The sequence below is a fragment of the Meles meles genome, chromosome 2 (assembly GCF_922984935.1).
Source record: "Meles meles chromosome 2, mMelMel3.1 paternal haplotype, whole genome shotgun sequence".
Lineage (NCBI taxonomy): Eukaryota > Metazoa > Chordata > Mammalia > Carnivora > Mustelidae > Meles > Meles meles.
This window is the reverse complement of record NC_060067.1, coordinates 68,105,597-68,127,068: the sequence shown is the minus strand read 5'-3', so window position 1 is coordinate 68,127,068 and position 21,472 is coordinate 68,105,597. Positions and strand designations below refer to the sequence as shown.

General features: G+C 43.4%; 1 protein-coding gene across 4 annotated transcripts in view; it reads left to right on the top strand.

The window, feature by feature from the left end:
- Positions 1 to 21,472, top strand: part of GRK4 (G protein-coupled receptor kinase 4) — a 100,798-nt gene that overhangs the window by 33,274 nt on the left and 46,052 nt on the right. The window contains exons 1-4 of one of the 4 annotated variants that reach the window (XM_045993435.1): positions 906 to 957; positions 4,610 to 4,683; positions 12,297 to 12,397; positions 21,060 to 21,152. In XM_045993435.1, coding sequence (XP_045849391.1) covers positions 4,666 to 4,683; positions 12,297 to 12,397; positions 21,060 to 21,152 — 212 coding nt within the window. In that variant the 5' untranslated portion in view covers positions 906 to 957; positions 4,610 to 4,665. Of the gene's footprint in view, positions 1 to 844; positions 958 to 4,605; positions 4,684 to 12,296; positions 12,398 to 21,059; positions 21,153 to 21,472 lie in introns of those variants that run through there. The other 3 variants (XM_045993415.1, XM_045993425.1, XM_045993446.1) reach the window with 3 other exon arrangements.

Genomic DNA, 21,472 nt, shown 5'->3' with positions numbered 1-21,472 from the left:
GCCACTGAGCAGAAAGCCCGATGCGGGACTCGATCCCAGGACCCTGAGATCACGACCTGAGCCGAAGGCAGCGGCCCAACCCACTGAGCCACCCAGGCGCCCTCAAGAGCTGTTTTAAAATAATTAGGCATATGTAAGGTTTGTAACTGGTAAAAGTGTAGCAAAATGGAAAAGGGTTTCTAAAAACGTACTTAAGTACATTCCTGTGGTGTATTTCACATACCTGCAGTTTGGGCCAAACACACTGTGGGGTGGGGACAGACCTATGGGAGGATGGAGCCAGATCTCTTCTCTGCCCTTCTCCTCTCTGCTGTGACCTTGACTGCTCAGTTCCCCAGGAGTACTGCTCCCCTGTGTAATTCCTTTTGGAGAGCAACAGGGATATTTCCAATTATGAGTCACACACCTTTCTTCATCAGTTCTTTTTTTTTTTTTTAAGATTTTATTTATTTATTTGACAGAGAGAGATCAAAAGTAGGTGGAGAGGCAGGCAGAGAGAGAGAGGAGGAAGTAGGCTCCCTGCTGAGCAGAGAGCCCGATGCGGGCTCCATCCCAGGACCCTGGGATCATGACCTGACCCAAGGCAGAGGCTTTAACCCACTGAGCTTCACAGGCGCCCCTCTTTATCAATTCTTCCAGCTCCTTTGGCTCTGTCCAGATTTTATAAACATTAATGATGACCCAATCTACATTAGTAAACAAACGAGTAGTTAAAAAAAAAAAAACACCCACAAATACTATTTTTGACCTTTTTTTTAAATTAGGTGAAAATAGCAGTTCAGAAAAAACTTTCTGAATTGTAATGATCATATTGGTTTATTTCTTATCTCCTTCCCTCACCTAGAAAAGGATTATAGCAGTCTTTGTGACAAGCAACCAATAGGAAGACTTCTCTTCAGGCAATTCTGTGATACACAGCAAGATCTAAAGGGATGCATTGAATTCCTGGATGCAGTGGTAAGCAATTTAGCTCCGTGTTGAACTACCCAGTCTTGTGCTTTTGAAAATTAACAGACTAGATCTGAAAAATTAGGTCTCTCTAAGTTCAGTAGACCTTGGCAATGACAGTAAGAGTAGAAAAACTGGTTTTTTGGTGACGTGTTACCTCGGTATGGAAGTCTTTACATGATACATCTCCGTATCTGCGGTTTTTGCTTTCTGTACTTTCAGTTAACTGAGGTCAGCTGGAGTCTGGAAGCAAATGGTCTGCCTTCCGTCCTGTGGTCAGTGCAGGCACACTCAGATATTGAGGGTCTATGTCCAGACCAAGGCAATGAAGTGAATATCGCAATGAAGCATGTCAAATAAATGTTTTGTTTCCCATTGCATATAAAAGTTATGTCTACACTATACTATAGTCTATTAACTGTACAATAACATTAATCTTAAAAAAACACTCTGTTGCTAGAAAATGCTAACCATGCTCCGACCTTTCAGCAAGGCATCATCTCTTTTGCTGGTGGAGGGTCCTGCCTGGATGTTGACGGCTGCTGGCTGGTCAGGGTAGGGGTTGCTGAAGGTTGGAGTGTCTGTGGCAGTTTCTTAAAATAAAACAAGATGGAAGTTTGCAACATCGATTGACTCTTCCTTTCACTTGAACACAGTATAGGGTTTTTTTTTTTTTTAATTTTATATATGAGAGAGAGAGAGAGGGCATGAGCATTAAGAGGGGAGGGGCAGAGGAAGAAGGAGACTCCCTTGAGCCTGTGGGACTCCATCCCAGGACCCTGGGATCACAACCCGAGCCGAAGGCAGAACTGACTGAGCCACCTAGGCACCCCTAGAGGCCATCATAGGATTATTAACTGGCCTAATTGCGATATTGTGTGTTGGTGAATGGGGAGGCCTGAGGAGAGGGAAAGAGAGGGGAAGGGCTGGTCAGCAGAGCAGTCAGAACACGCATAATATTTATTTAATTTACTGCCTTATATGAGTGCAGCTCAGGTAGCCCCAAAACAGTTAAAAGGAACATCAAAAATCACTGATCACAGATCACCAAGGTGAACATAATAATAATGAAAAAGTTTAAAATATTGGGAGAATTTCCAAATTATGACACAGAGACAGGACATAAACAAATGCTCCTGGAAAAATGGCACCAATAGACTTCTTGGCCAGAGCATTGTTACAGACCTTCGATTTGTAAAGAAGTGCATTGTCTGTAAAGGGCAACAAAGCAAAGCGCAATTAAATGAGGTATGCCTGTATTCTTTCAGAAGGACATTTGAGGGTCTTGCCTATCCTCCATGCAGCTCCCCAGCCCTTTCCTTCCTGGTGTCTTTACTAGAATAAGACAAAGCTTTGAAAGGAGGTTTTTTTTGTTTTTGTTTTTGTTTTTTTAAATTTAAGCTAGAACTCTGGTGTAGTGGGACAGGCCTTGTCATTTCCAGGAGTAGAATGTAGATAATGTCTTAGTGTATTGGGTTCTATTTTCCAAGCTGCTGTATTTTAAGAATTTAGGAACCTCCAGCTCTATATTTCAAAATGGCCAAACTGTATTGTTAAAGTTCCTCCAGGTTTGGATATTTTTTTAAAAAAGATTTTATTTACTTATTTGACAGGCAGAGATCTCAAGTAGGTGGAGAGCAGGCAGAGAGAGAGAGAGGAGGAAGCAGGCCTCCCGCCGAGCAGAGAGCCTGATGCCGGGCTTGATCCCAGGACCCTGGGACCATGTCCCGAGCCAAAGGCAGAGGCTTTAACCCACTGAGCCACCCAGGCGCCCCATGGTTTGGGTCTTCTGATAGTGACATGAGACCTATTAATGGTTAGGTGACCACCAGTTGACTGCAATGACGGGTTCTGTTTGGTTTTGTGTTGTTTTTGATGGCAGCTGTGTGAGTTAATGAAGAACGCCTTGTTATGCCACTTGTACCGTACGTGCTGCTTGGACTGTCCTTGTGGTAGGTGACTGCGGGTTCTTGGAGCTTAGGCAGTGGAGAGATGGCATCTTGCCATCTTGCCTAGTTCCCTCCTGGCACCCAGTGTGATTGTTCGCTCTTTACCGCTTAGTGTTTGTTGACTGAATTAATGGCATCTTTGGCAATTAGTGTTCAGTGAGAGAAACAACCAATAGGAGAGATTTATTAAGTTGTTTTTTTTTTAAGTTTTTGTTTATTTATTTGACAGAACACAAGTTGTGGGAGTGGGAGAGGGAGAAGCAGGCTTTCTACTGAGCCGAGAGCCCCACATGGGGCTCGACCCCAGGACCCCAAGATCATGACCTGAGCTGAAGGCAGATGCCTAGTGACTGAGCCACCCAGGTGCCCCTATTAAGAGGTTTATTGCAAGGAATTGGCTTACATGACTGTGAGGTCTGGCTAGGAGAGTCTTAAATATATAGGACAGGAGGCAATCCTCCCAAAATGGAGTGAAGCTGCTTTCCTCAGGCAGCATTCCTTCAGGAAGCCTCAGCTCTGGTTTTAATGCCTTTCAACTGATTGAATCAGGCCCACCAGATTCTCTAAAATAATCTCCTTTACTTAAAGTCACCTGGTAAAGACATTAATCACACCTACAAGTAGGAGCCCAGCAATGACTAGATGAGTATTTGAACACCTGGACATTGTTCTTAACACGCTGGCATGTGGAAAGACCCTCACAAAATCCCAGTGCTTTCTTTTCTGTTGATTGCATGCCATCCAGCGTCCAGAACGTAAGCTGGAAGGTTCTCTAAGTCAGCGGGGTTGAGTTACTAGTCGAGGTTAGTACAGTGCCCTTGAACACAGAACAGGAAGCTAGCTCTGACTGGGTCACGGCCTGACAGCCCTGGCTCCCAGGCTGGGCCCATGGAGGAGGCAGAATCAAGTACGAGGTCTGACTCCTGCCCACAAGGGCTTTCTGTGTTCAGTACATGAACTTCCTTTGGTCTTGGTTTCCTCACTAATCTCTCCAAGGCCGTCTGGCTATTAGCTTCACTGCTCTTCTCAGCCCCGAGCTGCAGGATCCAGTGGCTTCCCTGAGGCCTCCTTGTGCCTGAGTCTCCAAGTCTGTTGACATTGTGGAGCAGTCTCTGCTTGAAATTCTCTTAGCCAGGCTTTTATGATCGCTACTCAGCCTTTCTCTCGTTTCTTTTCAGTTTCTTCCTTGCTTATCCTCTGTAGAGGTTTAGATATTGATCAGGTTCTGCCTTGACCCTTCCTTTGGCTTCTGGCCTATGTGGTAGCAGCGTCTCTTACGGTCCCCTACCTGACGCCTGCACAGGGACGTCTCCTCGAGTGCGTCGCCAGCTCTGACTTCTCTGGGAGATCTGCACTCAGGTCTGCCACGTGTCTCTTGGACATCTCTAAAATGCTGTTGCCTAGAGCAATGCAAGCTGTTTATTTGGTTCTATTTGACCACATTTAAGAGCTGAAAGTGTAATATGACAGAGAGCACTGTGGAATGTGTTGCTTTACTGCATTGTTCACCCTTAACGGTCTTTTCCCTTCCTTGCCATTAGTTTCCCAAAGAAGAGCTGCAGACACTCGGTCAGTATCAGATCAGTTAGAGCTACTCTTTGGTTCTTAGGGCACCCAGCCAATTCCGTATTTCAGAGGATCTGAAACCCTGTGAAGTCAGTGAAGAAGCTCCACTACTATTTTCCTTTGTTCTCATCTCTACCGTCAGGCAGAATACGAAGTGGCCGCCGACGAGGACCGCAGAAGCTGTGGACTGCAAATCCTACACATGTTCTTCGATGCCGAGGTGTGTTTTCTTCCTTAGATGCAAAGATTTATTAATGCTTGCTTAAATAATTAGAGCACATCACCCTTCTTACTTAGTGGATAAGATGTAACAAGTATGTTAAAATCTTTAATTTCTTATAAATAATCCTCTTACACATTTTCTTTTTTTTTTTTTTAAAGATATTTAATTGACAGAGAGAGAGATCACAAGTAGGCAGAGAGGCAGGCAGAGAGAGTGAGAGGGAGGCAGGCTCCCTGCCGAGCAGAGAGCCTGATGCGGGACTCGATCCCAGAACCCTGAGATCATGACCTGAGCCGAAGGCAGTGGCTTAAACCACTGAGCCACCCAGGTGCCCCTCTTATGCATTTTCTTTTGAGTCGGTGAGGAAATTAACAAATCTCTTAGAAAATATATTCAAAGAATTTAAAATTTTCTGTGTTTCCTCAAACAGAAAACAGCATTAGAGAATTTTATTTGTCTTGGACTGAAAATAACATTTTTTTCCTAACAGCTTTTTCATTCAGTAGACTATCCTTACAGTTTATTGTGTCCCTGAAATGAGAGCTGCCACTTGCTTCCCTTCACATGACTTCTCTTTTGTAGGCTGTTAGAAGTCCTAAACCCTGGGCAGGCCCCTCTGTGTTGTAGAGTTGGAGGAGAACATTAACAAGAATAGCTAACCCTTAGTGAATACCGCTCTGAGCTGTGTACATGTGAGTTGTTTAATACAACAGTCCTATGAGATGGGTACATTATTATGTCCATTGTCGTAGGTAAGACTGAAAATCAGAGTGGTTAAATGACTCACCAAAGCTCACACAGCTTGTTTAGTGTGGGAGCCAGGAATCAAACATGGAGAGATTGTGCTTGGAGAATAGCATAGTGAGAATGAGTCCAAAATGTTCAGATTCTGAGCCTAGCTCACTGAAGATGGTAGGGGAAGCTCACTGGTGCAAAAGATAATGTTGGGGGGGGGGCGCCTGGGTGGCTCAGTGGGTTAAAGCCTCTGCCTTCGGCTTGGGTCATGATCTCAGGGTCCTGGGATCGAGCCCCGCATCGGGCTGTCTGCTCAGCAGGGAGCCTGCTTCCTCCTCTCTCTCTATCTGCCTGCCTCTCTGCCTAGTTGTGATCTCTGTCTGTCAAATAAATAAATAAAATCTTAAAAAAAAAAAAAAAAGATAATGTGGGGGGCAGGGAAGGTCGTGGACTGGCAAGTGAGTGCAAAGATAAACACACAACCAGTGGTGGCAGAGTTTGCCTCAGACCAAATAGGTTTTGACTCCAAAGCCTGTGCTCGCCTTAGCCGCCAGCATCAATACCAGACTACCATGGCTCCTAGATCATTTCCAACACAGGTGCTACAGCATCCACATAATTGCAGGTACCCCCAGTGACTGGGAGGAGTTGATGTTTCATTCACCTAATTCCATTGTGTTTTGTTTTTTTAATTTAAATCACTGAATAGTTTTGTATTTTTTTTGACAACAGAAATAAAACTTTTTTACCATAAAAATAATTTTGACATTGACATTATTTTATAACTCTGTTCTGATTAGTCAAAATATGAAACATTTAATTTTCTCCATGAGCTTTTTTTTTTTTTTTTTTAAGTTTTAATCACCAGTGCTCATCACAACAAGTGCCCCTCTTAATCCCCATCACTATTTCACCCATCTCCCCAGCCCACCTCCCTCTGGTGACCATTAGTTTGTCTTCCATAGTTAAGAGTCTGTGTCTTGGTTTGTCTCTCTCTCTCTTTTTTCTTTGCTCATTTGTTTTATTATTTTTTTTAATTCCATGTGTGAGTGAAATTATATGGTATTTGTCTTTATCTGATTTATTTCACTTAGCATAACACTATCTAGCTCCATCCATTTCATTGCAAATGACAAGGTTTCATTCTTTTTTATGGTATAATATTCCTAGATACATACATACATACATACATACATACATACATCATATCTTTATCCATTCATCAGTCAGTGGATCCTTAGGCTGCCTCCAAAGTTTGGCTATTGTAAATAATGCTGCAATAAATGGGTGCTTATATCCCTTTGAATTAGTGCTCTCATATTCTTTGGGTAAGTACCCAGTAGTGTGATTATTGGATCATATGGTATTTCTATTTTTAATTTTTTGAGGACCCTCCATACTGTCTTCCACAGTGGCCACACCAGTTTGCATTCCCACCAATAGTGCATGAGGGTTCCTTTTTCTCCACATCCTCACCAACACTTGTTTCTTGTCTTTTTGATTTTAGCTATTCTGACAGGTGTGAGATGGTATCTCACTGTGGTTTTGATTTTAATTTCTCTGATGATGAGGGATGTTGAGCATCTTTTCATGTGTCTGCTGGCCATCTGGATGTCTTCTTTGGAGAAATGTCTCTTCATTTCTTCTGCCTGTCTCTAATCAGATTATTTGTCTCTGGGACATTGAGTTTTAGAAGTTCTTTATATATGTTAGATACTGACTCTTTCTTGGGATGTGTCATTTGTAAATACCTTCTCCCAATCAGTCAGTTATCTTTTTGTTTTGTTGATTGGTTCCTTCACTGTGCAGAAGCTTTTTATTCTAATAAAGTCCCAATACTTAATTTTTGCTTGCTTCTCTTGTCTCAGGAGACATTATCTAGAAAAAGTTGGTGCAGCTGATGTCAGAAAAATTACTGTCTTTGCTCTCTTCTGGGATTTTTGTGGTTTCAGGTCTCACAGTTAGGTCCTCAATCCATTTTGAGTTTATTTTTGTGTGTGGTATAAGAAAGTGGTCCAGTTTTCCCAACACCATCTTTTCCCATTGCATATTCTTGCCTCCTTTGTTGAAGATTAATTGACCATATAATTGTGGGTTTATTTCTGGGTTTTCTATTCTGTTCTGTTGATTTGTGTGTCTGTTTTTGTGGCAGTAATGATACTTTTTTGACTGCTGTAGCTTTGTAATGTATCTTAAAATCTGGAATTGTGATACCTCCAGGTTTGTTTTTCTTTTTCAAATTTGCTTTGGCTATTCAAGGTCATTGTGGTTCCATTTAAATTTTAGGATTGTTTATTCTAGTTCCTTGAAAAATGCTGTTGGTATTTTATAGGGATTGCATTAAATTGCTTGGGGTAGTATAAACATTTTAACAATACTCGTTTTTTAAATCCGTGAGCATGTAATATCTTTCCATCTGTTTGCATTATCTTCAATTTCTTTCTTCGGTGTTTTAAAATTTTCAGAGTACAGACCTTTCACCTCCCTGGTTGAGTTTATTCCTAGGTATTTTATTATTTTTGGCATAATTATAAATGGGATTGTTTTCTTAATTTCCCATTCTGCTGCTTCATTATTGGTGTGTAGAAATGCAATGGGTTTCTATACATTGATTTTGTATACTGCGACCTTAGTGAATTAGTTTATCAGTTCTGGTAGCTTTTTGGTGGAGTCTTTAGGGTTTTCTATGTGTAGCATCATGTCATCTGCAAATAGGAGAAATTTTACTTCTTCTTTACCAATCTGGTTGCCCTTTATTCCTTTTTTTGTCTGATTGCTAGGGCTAGGACTTCCAGTATTATGTTAATAAAAGTTGTGAGAGTGGACATCCCTGTTTTGTTTCTAACTGCCAAGAAAAAGCTCTGTTTTTCCCATTAGGGATGATGTTAGGTGTGAGTTTTTCACACATGGCCGTTATTATGTTGGAGTGTGTTCTCTCAAAACCTACTTTGTTGAGGCCTTTCATCATGAATGGACGTTGTACTTTGTCAGATGTTTTTTCTGTGTCTGTTGAAATGATCATATGGTTTTTATCCTTTCTCTTGTTGATACGATGTATCATAGTGATTGATTTGCAAATATTGAACCACCATTGCAACACGGGAATAAACCCCACTTGATTGTGAAATTTTTTTTTTTTCAGTGTATTGTTGGATTTGGTTTGCTAGTATTTTGTTGAGGATTTTTGCATCTGTATTCATCAGAGATGTTGGCCTGTAGTTCTCTTTTTTTTTGTGGTGTTTTTATCTGGTTTTGGTATCAGGGCAATACTGGCCTCATAGAATGAATTTGGGAGTTTGCCTTCCTTACCCAGTTTTTGGAATAGTTTGAAAGGGCTAAGTATTAATTCTTCTTTAAATGTTTGGTAGAATTCACCTGTGAAACCATCTGGTCCTGGACTTCTGTTTGTTGGGAGGTTGTTTTTTTTTTTTTCTTTTAACGATTCAGTTTCTTTGCAGATAATCGATCTGTTCAGATTTTCTATTTCTTCCTCTTTCAGTTTCGGTAGTTTATATGTTTCTAGGAACTTATCCATTTCTTCTACATTGTCCAATTAGTTGGTATATAGTTTTTCATAATATTCTCTTAGAATTGTTTGTACTTTGGTGGTGTTTGTTGGTATTTCTCCTCTCTATTTGTGATTCTTTTTATTTGGATCCTTTATCTCTTTTTCCTTGATGAATCTGGCTAGAGGCTAATCAACTTTATAGATTTTTTTTTCAAAGAAACAGCTCCTGATTTCATTGATCCATTCTCTTGGTTTTTTAGTTCCTATATCATTTCTTTCTGCTCTAATATTTATTATTTCCTTCTTTCTGTTGGTTTTAGGTTTTGTTTAGTGTTCTTTTTCCAACTCCTCTAGATATAAGGTTAGGTTATTTATTTGAAATTTTTCTTGCTTCTTGAAGTCGGCCTATATTGCTATAAACTTCTCTCTCACAGCTATTTTGCTGCATCCCAAAGGTTTTGAACCATTGTGTTTTCATTTGCATCTGTTTCCATGTACTTTTTTATTTCGTCTTTTATTTCCTGGTAGACCCATTCATTGTTTAGTAGTATGGTATTTAACCTCCTTGTATTTGTGGTCTTCCCAGATTTTTTCCGTAGTTGACTTTCAGTTTCATAGTGTTGTGTCAAGAAAGGATACACACACAGCATGACTTTGATCTTTTTAAATTTGTGAAGGTTTATATTGTGTCCTAACGTGTGATCTTTTCTGGAGAATGTTCCATGTGCACTTGAAAAGAATGTGTATTCTGCTCTTTGAGGATGGAATGTTCTAAATATATCTGTTAAATCCGTCTGGTGCGATGTGTCATTCAAAACCATTGTTTTCTTGTTGATTATCTGTTTCTATAATCTGTCCATTGAGGTAAGTGGGGGGTTAAAGTCCCCTAATATTATCCGTTATTATCAATTAGATCCTTTACATTTGTTATTAACTGTTTTATGTACTTGGGTGCTTACAGGTTGGATGCATAAATATTGACGATTCTTATATCCTCTTATAGGATTGCCCCTTTATTATTTATTATATAATGCCCTTCATTGTAGCTTATTATAGTCTTTGTTTTAAAGTCCATTTTGGGGACAGCTGGGTGGCTTGGTAGGTTAAAGCCTCTGCCTTTGGCTCGGGTCATGATCCCAGGGTCCTGGGATCAAGCCCCACTTGGGGCTGTCTGCTCGGCGGGGAGCCTGCTTTCTCCTCTCTCTCTCTGCCTGCTTCTCTGCCTACTTGTGATCCTGTTTGTCAAACAAATAAATAAAATCTTTAAAAAAAATAGTCTGTTTTGTCTGGGATAAGTATTGTTGCTCTGGCTTTCTCTTGACAAGCCTTTGCATGATAGCTGTTTCTCCGTCCCCTCACTTTCCCTGGCTGGTGTCTTTAGGTCTAAAATGGGTCCCTTGTAGGGAGCATATAGTTGGGTCTTTTTTTCTCATCCATTCTGTCATCCTGTGTTTTTTGACTGAAGCATTTAGTTCATTTACATTCGAAGTAACTATTGATAGATCTGTACTTAATGTCATTTTATTGCTTGTTTTTTGGTTGTTTCTGAAGATATTCTCTCATCCTTTCTTGTCTTTCTCTCTTTGATAATTTGCTGGTTTTCCTTAGTGATATATTTGAATTTACTTCTCTTTATTCTTTGCATATTTATTAGTGGGTTTTTTTTTTTTTTTTGACAGATAGAGATCACAAGTAGGGAGAGAGGCAGGCAGAGAGAGAGAGAGAGGAGGAAGCAGGCTCCCTGCCAAGCAGAGAGCCCGATGCGGGGCTCGATCCCAGGACCCTGGGATCATGACCTGAGCTGAAGGCAGAGGCTTTAACCCACTGAGCCACCCAGGCGCCCCTTATTAGTGGTTTTTGATTAGTGGTTCCTATTAGGGCGATACATAACACCGTCTTACAACAGTCTGTATTAAGTTCATGGTCATTTAAGTTTGAACCCATTCTTTACTCCTTTCGTTCCCACATTTTGAGTTTATGATGTAATATTTACATCTTTTTATTTTGTGAGTTCCTTGACTGTTTTTACGGAAGTATTCATTTTTACTGCTTTTGTATTTCCTCCCTTCATACCATCCTTTTTGGTCTTTCCTTTCCATTGAAGTCACCTTTAATATTTCTGGCAGGGCTAGTTTAGTGATAAGCTCCTTTAGTTTTGTTTGCCTGGGTGAATCTTTATCTCTCCTTCTTTTTTATTTTTTAATAAGTATTTTATTTATTTATTTGAGAGAGAGGGCATACAAGCAGGTCGTGGGGTGGGGAGGGGCAGAGGGAGAAGCAGGCTCCTCGCTGAGCAGAGAGCCTGACTTTGGGCTTGATCCCAGGACCCTGAGATCCTGCCAAAGATGCCTGCCAAAGGCAGACATAGTAAAGATGGAAAAATGCCTCATTTCTGTTAGATCATTTAAATGACACCTATTAATGACTATAGTTATATCAGTATTGTTCATTTTTAAAAAATGAGTTTTCTATATTGTATATTTCTATCACTAGTTCAACTTTGATGAAAGTATTTCTTTGATTTGTAGAAAACCCAGTTTTGCTGTGCTAGCTTAGCTATACCACTGCCAGAAATCAGTCTAGAATGCATTTCTCATACCTAATGACAAACTAAATGTGTAATTGAACATGATCTGGGTATCTTTTTCAATAACTCTGGATAATAGTTTTGTTATGTGTTTTCTTTCTCTGGAATTCTCTAGTTGAGGATTAAGAGAATGGGAAGCTGGTGTATAGGGACATAATTAGTGAGAATGTGAAGTGGTAGGGCCTTTTTGGAGGTCAGCTTTGCAATGAATATCAATGTTTAAGAGACAGGTATCCTTTGAGCTAGTAATTCTACCTCCAAGAATCTGTCTTATAAAAACACCATGGTACAAGAGGAGGAAATGGGCAGCTAGAATGTGTCAGAAGGACAAATAAACACATCCTCTGGAAAACCATGCAGTCTTTCGGAAAATACAGTATCTTTCTCGGTTGCAGCACATATTTACAAAACTACATATATATTTTATCCCCTTTGTGTAAGAAAAAATTGTGTATTTCTGAGGGTTTGTATCCATGTGGATGCATTTACATTTTTTTTAAAGATTTTATTTATTTATTTGACAGACAGAGATCACAAGTAGGCAGAGAGGCAGGCAGAGAAATAAGGGGGAGCAGGCTCCCTGCTGAGGAGAGAGCCGGATGTGGGGCTCGATCCCAGGGCCCTGAGATCACCACCAGAACCGAGGGCAAGGCCCAACCCACCAAGCCATCCAGGGGCTCTGTTGTACTTTTTTTTACAGTAAGCATTAGGTTCTGTTTATAGCTGGTAAATTATGAAATCACTAACTATTATGCATTTGATTTGTACTGTATCAAAAAGGCGGCAGCCCCTTTACCAGAAATACCTGCCCGTGTTTTGAGAGAATGTCGGTTGAGACTGAAGCAGAACCCCAGCAAGGACATCTTTGAGGAATGCACAAGGTAAGCAGCCCGCGCCACCCCCCACAGCCATGTGGCTGACAGCAGACTGGGGGCTTATGGGGCCTCCCTCTGCATGACATCAGCTCTTACTACAGAACTTTCCCAGGTAACGCAGTCACTTTCATTGGAGAGATGTGCATGAGGGGTGATAATTACACAGATGGAAGAGACGCACCGAAGAGGGTCACATTGTGGAGACCCAGTGTTTGTGTATAGCTTTGCAGGTACCTGACCCTCCACTCGGCCTTCTGAAATGAGTGTGTCTGGGATGAAAAGATTTCCATAAAGTGTTGTTTTTTAAACTCACATCTACATCTTTTCTTTAGATGTTTGCAATACAGACAGGAAAATTCTAAGTGAAAGCACTTTGACTAAATCTGGCTTCTGATGTACACAGGGAGAAAGAATGGTTTCTGGACTGATCTGGCCCAGAACACGGAGTCCTCCGTCCAGTCAGGCAGCATTCGGGTGTCATTTCTCCTAAGATCCATTCAACAGAGGCTGGTTGATGCCGGTTCTCTGTCCGGTGCTGTGTCCATTTCCTGGGGCGGCCTTCACAAAGTTCCACAAACTTTGGTGGCACAAAACAGTAGAAATGTATTCTCCGGGCTCCTGGGGGGCTCGGTCAGCTCGGGCCATGATCCCAGGGTCGTGGGATGGAGTCTTACATTGGGCTTCTTGCTCAGCTGGAAGTCTGCTTCCCCCTCTGCCTCTGCCCCTCTCCTCCCTGCCACTCATTCTCTGTCTCTGTCTTGCTCTCAAATCAACAACAGAAATTTATTCTCACAGTTCTGGAAGCTGGGAGTCTGAAGTCAAGGTCTCTCAAGGGCAGGATCTTTCCTTGTCCCTGCTTGTCTCCCTAGTGTTTCTGGGCCTGCAGCTGCAGGATTTGAGTCTCTGCTGTCTTTGTTCTTGTGTTCTCTCCTCTTCTTAGAAGAGCATCAGTCCCATTGGATCAGGGCCAACCCCACTCTGGTATGACCTCATCTTAACTCATTGTATCTGCAAAGACCCTTATTCCAAGTAAGGCCAATATTCAGACACCAGGGTTAGGACTCAACATATCTGTTTGAGAGAAGCATTTCAAATCATAATAGTTTGCTTCTTTGGGTCGAGGTTACGCTAGAGAACAAAATAAAACATTGCAGACTGAGTTTTCATTCTTTTTGTTCTTTGGCCTTAAAATAGGAATTGCAGAGCCTCAGTTTATTGTTATTTTTTCAGAAAATATTAAGCACCTATTTTGTGCTGTCATTGATCTAGTTTCCAGGAGTAAAATGATAAGCAAGGATGAGTTGGTTCTCTACTTCTAGGGAGCTTATACCCAAGTGGGATGACAGAGAAATCTGTCAGTTTCCTATTGGGGCCATAATAGATTGCCACAGACTTGATGGCCTAAGATAGCACACATCTGTGTTCTTTCAGTTCTGGAGGTCAGAAGTCTGAAAGCAGTATCGCAGGGCAGAAATCACATTGTCCACAGGGTCTTGCTCCATTGAGGATCTAGGGGAGAATCCATTTTCTTGTGTTTTTTTCCGGCTTCTAGGAGCGCGTTACTTGGCTCGTGGCCCCTTACTCCACCTTCAGAACCAGCCATACGGTGTCTTCAACTTTCTCTCTGCTTCTGACTTTTGGAAGCCTTTTCTTACTCTATACATCCACATCTCTCTTGGCCTCCCTCTTACAGTGACATGTGATGGCATTTAGGGCCCACTCAGATAATCCAGGATCGTTTTCCCATCTCAGGCCCCTTAACCCAGTCATCTGCAAAATCTCTGTTGCCAGGAAGGGTGACAGTCACAGGCTCCAGGGATGGGGACCTGGGTGTGTTTGGGTCATTAATTATTCAGCCTACTGTAGGCGCTGAGTAAGTTGCCAGGGAGGGAGCGCTGAGGGCTCATCTCCTAACCTGGGGCCCTGAGAAGAGCCTTCACAGAGACCTTTCCCTGCAGGCTGAGGAGGAGGCCAGGGAGCACAGAGACCTGCAGGGGGAGGGGCTGGTCGAGGATTGCTGCTGCTTTACCCCAAGAGGGCCAGGGAGAGGGTCCTCATGGTTCCCTCTCCCTAGTCCTTATTCCCAGGTGCCCTTTCTGTCAGTTGGTAAGTGTTCACACAGGAGTCCTCACATGACCTTCTGGAGGTCAACCCTCATTTGACAGAAGAGGAATGGAGGCCCAGGGAGCCAGGGAGAGCAATTAGAGTGACCCATTTCACTGCAGCAGTTGTTCAGGTGATGGCTGCCTGGCCTGCCTAGTGGCATCATGGAGACAGATGAATGGATTTCAGAGAAATCCGTGAGGCTGCTGGGCTAGGGAGGACGATACAGTTTCTTTGGGGACACATTTGAATTTGAGTTCTTTTCTGGACATCAGGCAGAGCTGAGAGGTCAGCAGCTGCAACCAGGGTGTTCCTGGAGAGGAACAGGAGGCAAGATCTGGGGTCATAGCCCCCATGCAGATGTGACCAAGGCCGTGTGGGTGGAGGCAAGACCTGGGCGTATGCACAGAGTGGGGATTAAAGAGAGGAGTGCATTGAGAGCAGATAGGCACAGCCCCCCTCCTTCTTCCCCTCTGCATCCCTCTGTTCCTACTTCCTGGTTCTGTCCCCTCCCTCCAGTACAGGGCCCAAGCTGGAATTGCACTGTGGGAGGGAGGGGACAGATGCCAGACAGAGTGACAGTGGCACAAGAGGTCACATCCCTGTTCTGAAGAGGCCAAGGGCGGGGTCCAGCAGGGATAGGGATGGGGTGGGAGGCTTCTGGAGAACAGAGGTGTTTGTAGTAGCTGCCGTGCACGGGGAGAGAGGCCCATTCAGGGACCAAGAGCAGGAATTGCATTTTGACTCATACACTAGTACTTTTAAAGCTCTTTCCTGTTTATATTTAATGCCCAAGGAGGTCTTAAGACACATGGTCTGATCTTGATGTTTCAGGACACTAGGACACAGAGATTTGAATTCATTCATTCATTCAACAAATAATCCCGAGTGCCCGTTATGTGTTAAGCACTTTCCTAAGAGTTTGGGATGATGGGCAAACACTACAGACAATTCCTGTCTTCATGCAGCTCACTTGTGGCAGGGAATGGCTCACCTGGCCTGTGCACCAGGAGTGTCTGGAGCTAGCTGTAGCATGGGCGAGATGCTCATTCCCTTAGTGAGAATGTCAAATGACCAGCTCCACACGCCCTAGATAAACGGTTTTGACCTGTCTTTCTACTGGGCAGGTGTACGGTATTGGACTAGAGCCCTCCTTTCTGGCCGGCAGCAGCCTCCTTCTCTGAAAATGGACAAGATGGGCTGTTCTCTGAGGCTGATAATCTCCAGTCAACTTTTACTGGTTCTTGTTGGGTGTTCCCATGAGTGGGATATTAGGGTTTGTGCCGTGGGCTTCCTTTGTGAGAAGGCGTTGCTTGTTTGACTGCTTTTCTGGTAGAGCAGACAGGCATGACCTCGGGTCTCTGATGACTGTAGTCCTGGGGTTTCGTAGTGAGAAGTAAATATATTAACTATACTGGACTTATAATTTTTAAAAATGATGATAAAAAATAAAAGAATCAAAATTCTCCTTGGCTTCACATGAGCCATCTGTGAAACTGGAAGGGGCCCATCTTTGAGCGCATGCCTTTGCTCTTCGGAGTCCTCTCCCGGGTGTGCACATGTCCTCAGCTCCTCCCCGTGAGGTGAGAGACAGGGAGGTTTAGGAATGCGTTACTCCTCCTAGTGACCCAGGAAGTGGACGTGACTGTTATCCTTATTCGGCAGCTTGGGGGATGGAGGCCCAAGAGGTTTGGTAACCTGCCCCAGGCCTTTCAGCCAGGTGGGAGGCACGTTGGTTGAGGACAGAGCAGCCAGCACCCACCCACGGATGCATTCCCTGAGAAGAGCCGTCACCAACCTGGTTTGCATGCCGCTTTTGCGAAGATCCCACTTTTTGGTTCTGTTTTCATTTTGCAGAAACAGCTAGAAAAAAAATCTAAGAATTCCTAAGTAGTCAGTTCAGGTGCACTGTTTTTGCCCTCTCGGATGTTTATGTTAGTTTATAGACACGGGGAAGAGCGCCAGATCCCGTAGGCCCTCGTGGTGGCGTCTCCTAGGGGTGGCACCCGTGTGGGGCACATCCACAGTGTGGGTGTAGGCCTGTCTGGCTCCATCACCTCAGCTTCTCCCCTCCTGTGCACAACAGTGGGAGTCGGCAACTGGAAGAACATGGTTGTGGCCGGTCACTCTGTGCCGCCCAGAATATTGCTTTGTGATTTAGAATTACCAAAGAACTACATCTTATTTCAGAGGTGTGTGTCTCCCTGGTGTACAGATCAGCAGCTGTGGAGAGGAGGGTATGTCCCCTGTGCTCTGAGACAGGGTGCCAGTAGCCAGGCCGCCCCTGTGCCACATCTCAGGTCATCGTCAGTCATTTCCCCGTGGCTGTGCCTCTTCGTAGGCAGTGTGCGGCAACACTGCCCCGTCCGTGTTTCCTGAGGATGACGGGAGTAGGGCAGAGCCTCAGTGAAGCCATCCTGGGCTGAGGGTCTGGCCCAACCCCTGGAAGACACCCTAGAGACAGGAGCAGGATGGAAGGGGACAGCCATGGGCTGGAGACAGTCCCCTGTGCTGACATACTCACAGGCAGCAGAGCAGGACCTCCTCCAGGAGCAGCTTCACTGGGGCAAGGCAGGCCATCTGTCATTGGCCTTTTCAAGGTCACTGCCAGAAGCACATTGTTTCAGTCTGTCTGGCTGCTGTACCAGATACCACAGACAGGGAGGCATCTGTCTCCCATTGCCCTGCAGACTGGAAGCCCATGGCCAGGGCGCCAGCATGGTCCAGCTCTGGGGAGGCCCCTCTTCAGCATTTTGTAGCCTCACATGGCAGGAGGGGCTAGGGAGCTCTCTGGGGTCTCTTTCATAAGAGCCCCAATCCAAATCCATTCAGGGAGGCTCCACCTTCCAAATACCATCACCCTGGAGTTTAGGTTTCAACCTAGGACTTCTGGGAGGACACACACTCAGTCCGCAGCACACATCATCGTGACTCTCCATTCCGACAGGCACCTACGTGCCAGGGAATACACACATCTCATTTTCAGCTGTGGAAAGTACACACCATGAGTAACAAAGACCGATGTCCACAAGCCCAAGCCCCTGAGGTCGTGTGGGGGAAGTCACACTGCTTAGAGGGCTGGCTAGGCCGCAGGGCAGAAGGGTCCCTTCCCGCCCTTAGGTCTAGGCCGCGTGTCCGCTCATGGCTCCCTGTGCTGTCGCTGGGATCCAGCTTTCTAGTGTGGATGACATTTTACTTCCTAGCACTTGCCAGCTGTTTTCCTGATTTCTCTTTTTACCTCTAGCCTTAGGGTTCTTCACTGATACGTCTGTTCACCAAATCTGTTCGTATTTTTAACCCTCTGATTAGGCACTTTTCCAATTCCGTCCTGTTGTTCAAGAGCAGGGTGGTATACACGACCGTGTCAGACTGCCCACAGGTCTGGCTCCTGCTCTGTGTATCCACTTCAAGATAGAGACTTAAAAGTCACTCATATTTAAATAAATTTTAGTTCTTAGTCCTCAGTCTGTTTTGATTAGCTCACCTGACTGATGGCAGTTTATTCCTTACATTCTTACTCAGTGCCTGTCACTGGCCAGCTGCTGTGCCAGGCTCTGGCTGATAGGGACCTTAGCACGATCCGCTGCAGGATGGAGGACTTACAGAGTTCCCGGCTGTTCTGGCTCATTTCTGTATTGTAAAGCTTCCTTGCCCCGAAAGCCTTCTTCCTCACTTTGGATTCCAGAGTACTGATGCTGCATAATGAACATAAAAGTTTCCTTTAGACTCCCTGCTGTTTTCTGAAAGAAGCTGTAGTGAGGGGCAGCACAGCTGCCTTAGTGGGGAGCCCCAGGATGGGGCTCAGCACTGTCTGCTTGTCCGTCTCTCTCTCTCAAACAAACAAATAAATAAATAAAATCTTTTTTAAAAGGTGTGTGCAGGGGCACCTGGGTGACTCAGTGGGTTAAGGCCTCTGCCCTCAGCTCAGGTCATGGTCCTGGGGTCCTGGCATCAAGCCCCACATCGGGCTTTCTGCTTAGCGGGGAGCCTGCTTCCCCCTCTCTCTGCCTACTTGTGATCTCTGTCTGTCAAATAAATAAATAAATAAATAAATAAATAATCTTAAAAAAAAAAAAAAGTTGTGTTCAGTAGATTTATTTCTTGGACTAGACCAGTGGGGCAGGGTCTGTTGTTTTGAGATGAGGAGTATTAGGAAGTGAAACTGAGAAGCACTGGTAAGTAGTCATCAGCTCATTAATTTATACAGACTGAAATAGACAATTCTATTAGCATAAGTTGATATTGTGTGCTCCTTCTTGTGGAAATGCACAAACACCTCTGCAAGGATGATTTAACCAAGCCGACAGTATCAGAATCCTTGCCCTGGTCCATAAAGACTTGGCGTTGGGCTGCTCACGTGCTCAGGAGGGAGAGGTGTTCCTAAAGGCAGGGAGCAGGCCCTCGCTCTTGCTCCACTGCAACAGGAGGAGGTGGTTGAGGGAGCGTGCAGAACACTGCTCTGGTCTCCGAGTGTACGTAGCAGCAGTGTCGGACCTTCTGATGTCTGGACACCTTCCGATGTCTATTACACTCTTAAAAATGATTGAGGACCCAAAGAGCTTTTCTGTATGTGACTTACTTTTTTTTTTAAGATTTTTTTTTTGAGGGGGGGCTCCTGGGTGGCTCAGTGGGTTAAAGCCTCTGCCTTCGGCTCAGGTCATGATCCCAGAGCCCTAGGATGGAGCCCCACACCCGGCTCTCTGCTCAGCAGGGAACCTGCTTTCCTTTCTCTCTCTGCCTGCCTCTCTGTCTACTTGTGATCTCTGTCTGTCAAATAAATAAATAAAATCTTTAAGAAAAAAAAGATTTTATTTTTTACCTGACAGATCGCAAGCAGGCAGAGAGGCAGGCAGATAGAGAGAAGGGGAAGCAGGCTTCCTGCTGAGCAGAGAGCCCGATGTGGGGCTCCATCCCAGGACCCCGAGACCAGGACCTGAGCCAAAGGCAGAGACTGAACCCACAGAGCCATCCAGGCACCCCTTTGGCTTACATTTTTAAAAAGAAGACACAAACCTTCCACTAGCCATCAGAGCAATGATGTCACATGTCTTGTGCTTCTGGAAAACCCCTCTGTGAAAAGGAGGTTTTTGGCTTTTAAAGGCACATGATGTCTTAGCATGATTACAAATATAGTTACATTGTTAACCCCACCCCCCAAATCCATAGGGATCCTTAGAATACGTTTTGAGCATCACTGTGCTATAATATTAGTTAGTCCAAGAATTTTTTAATAACCTCCTTTAACAAAATAAAGTAAAATCAAGTGGCTTGCTAAGAATTCTAACAGTCAGTAAAAATACTGAATTATTCCCAAGCCTCTTGAGTTACTGGTCTGATAGCAGCTCCCCATGAAAAGTATGATCTTTTCCCATTTGGGTTTTTGTCCATGCTTGGGAGATCCTTTCCTTCTTCCTTCATCTGGGTGACTTCTGCTTCACCTCAGACACCACCTTCACCAAAGTGTCCCGAGTATATCCTCTCCCAGGGGAGGTGTTCTGGGCACGCCAGCCACTAAGCCACCCAGGCGCCCCTAATGAACTGTTTTAAATAATAGACTACATTCTGTCCCTTACCTACTCTACAAATCAGAATTTTATTACTTCTGTAATAGATATAAAATAATATTTGTATATAATATAATAATAATAATATAAAATTGTATACATTTTGTAATAACATAAAATTGTATAAATTTTATAAAATTCTAAATAAAATTTTAGGAGCATGGCTAATTGTTAAAATTTCTTCTGGAGGGGTGCCTGGGTGGCTCGGTGGGTTAAAGCCTCTGCCTTCAGCTCAGGTCATGATCTCAGTGTCCTGGGATCGAGCCCTGCGTCAGGCTCTCTGCTCAGCGGGGAGCCTGCTTCCTCCTCTCTCTCTGCCTGCCTCTCTGCCTGCTTGTGATCTGTCTGTCAAATAAATAAATAAAATCTTTAAAATTTCTTCTGGAAATATATAGCATAAAATAGTTCATTGGAGGGTGCCTGGTGGCTCAGTAGGTTAAAGCCTCTGCCTTCGGCTCAGGTCATGATCTCAAGCCTACTTCCCTTCTCTGCCTGCTTCTCTGTCTAATTGTGATTGCTCTCTCTCTGTCAAATAAATACATTCTTTAAAAAAAAAATAAAAACATAGTTCATTGGGTGCTTTAGTTTCAATGTTAAAAAAAGGTTCTATCACATATTAACATTTTCTACAATATGACTATTATAATCATTTAGATACTCATTCTAATCTTACATATCAAATGTTTACCAACCCTCCTGAAACACAGGTGCTTGGATGCATGTGTGCACACACACACACACGCACACCCCTTGAATACATATATATGAAAAGAAACTGAGTTTGGGAGGGTAAACAATTTCATTTCTTTTGAATTCTTGCCTTCATATTTTTACTGATAATATCAGAAATGAGTGTGGAATTCTATAATTGCAAAATTTGATGTATTTAATTATGTAAAATGATTGACTTCCCATACCCGTGTTGATGAATATGCTGAAACACAGTTGTTTTCATATTGTAATGCAATAAATGTATATAATTACGTAAAATCTTTTTCTAGAATTGTCCATAACTACTTAAGTGGAGAACCATTTGAAGCATACCAAGAAAGCTCATATTTTTCTCGATTTCTACAGTGGAAATGGCTGGAAAGGTTTGTTCTGATTTAAAATTCAACAAAAACAAGTAGTATCTTCTCACAGTATATACTGATTAATGTATACTTTTCCATCTCTCAAGATAATATTGGAAATCTTGGGCTGGATATGGTATTGTACAGAAATTATTAATATGTGTCATGTAATTTTTTCTGATTTAGTTGACTCTGTTCTCTCCCTTTAAAATGACAGTCAGCCCTATGGACACAGTAGTTAGAAAATAAAACATATCCTAGATTCACAGAAATAGAATCTGAAGTGTACTGGTTCTGTCTTGCGGGACTAGCCACATAGATTCAGTCAAGGGACTTGACCT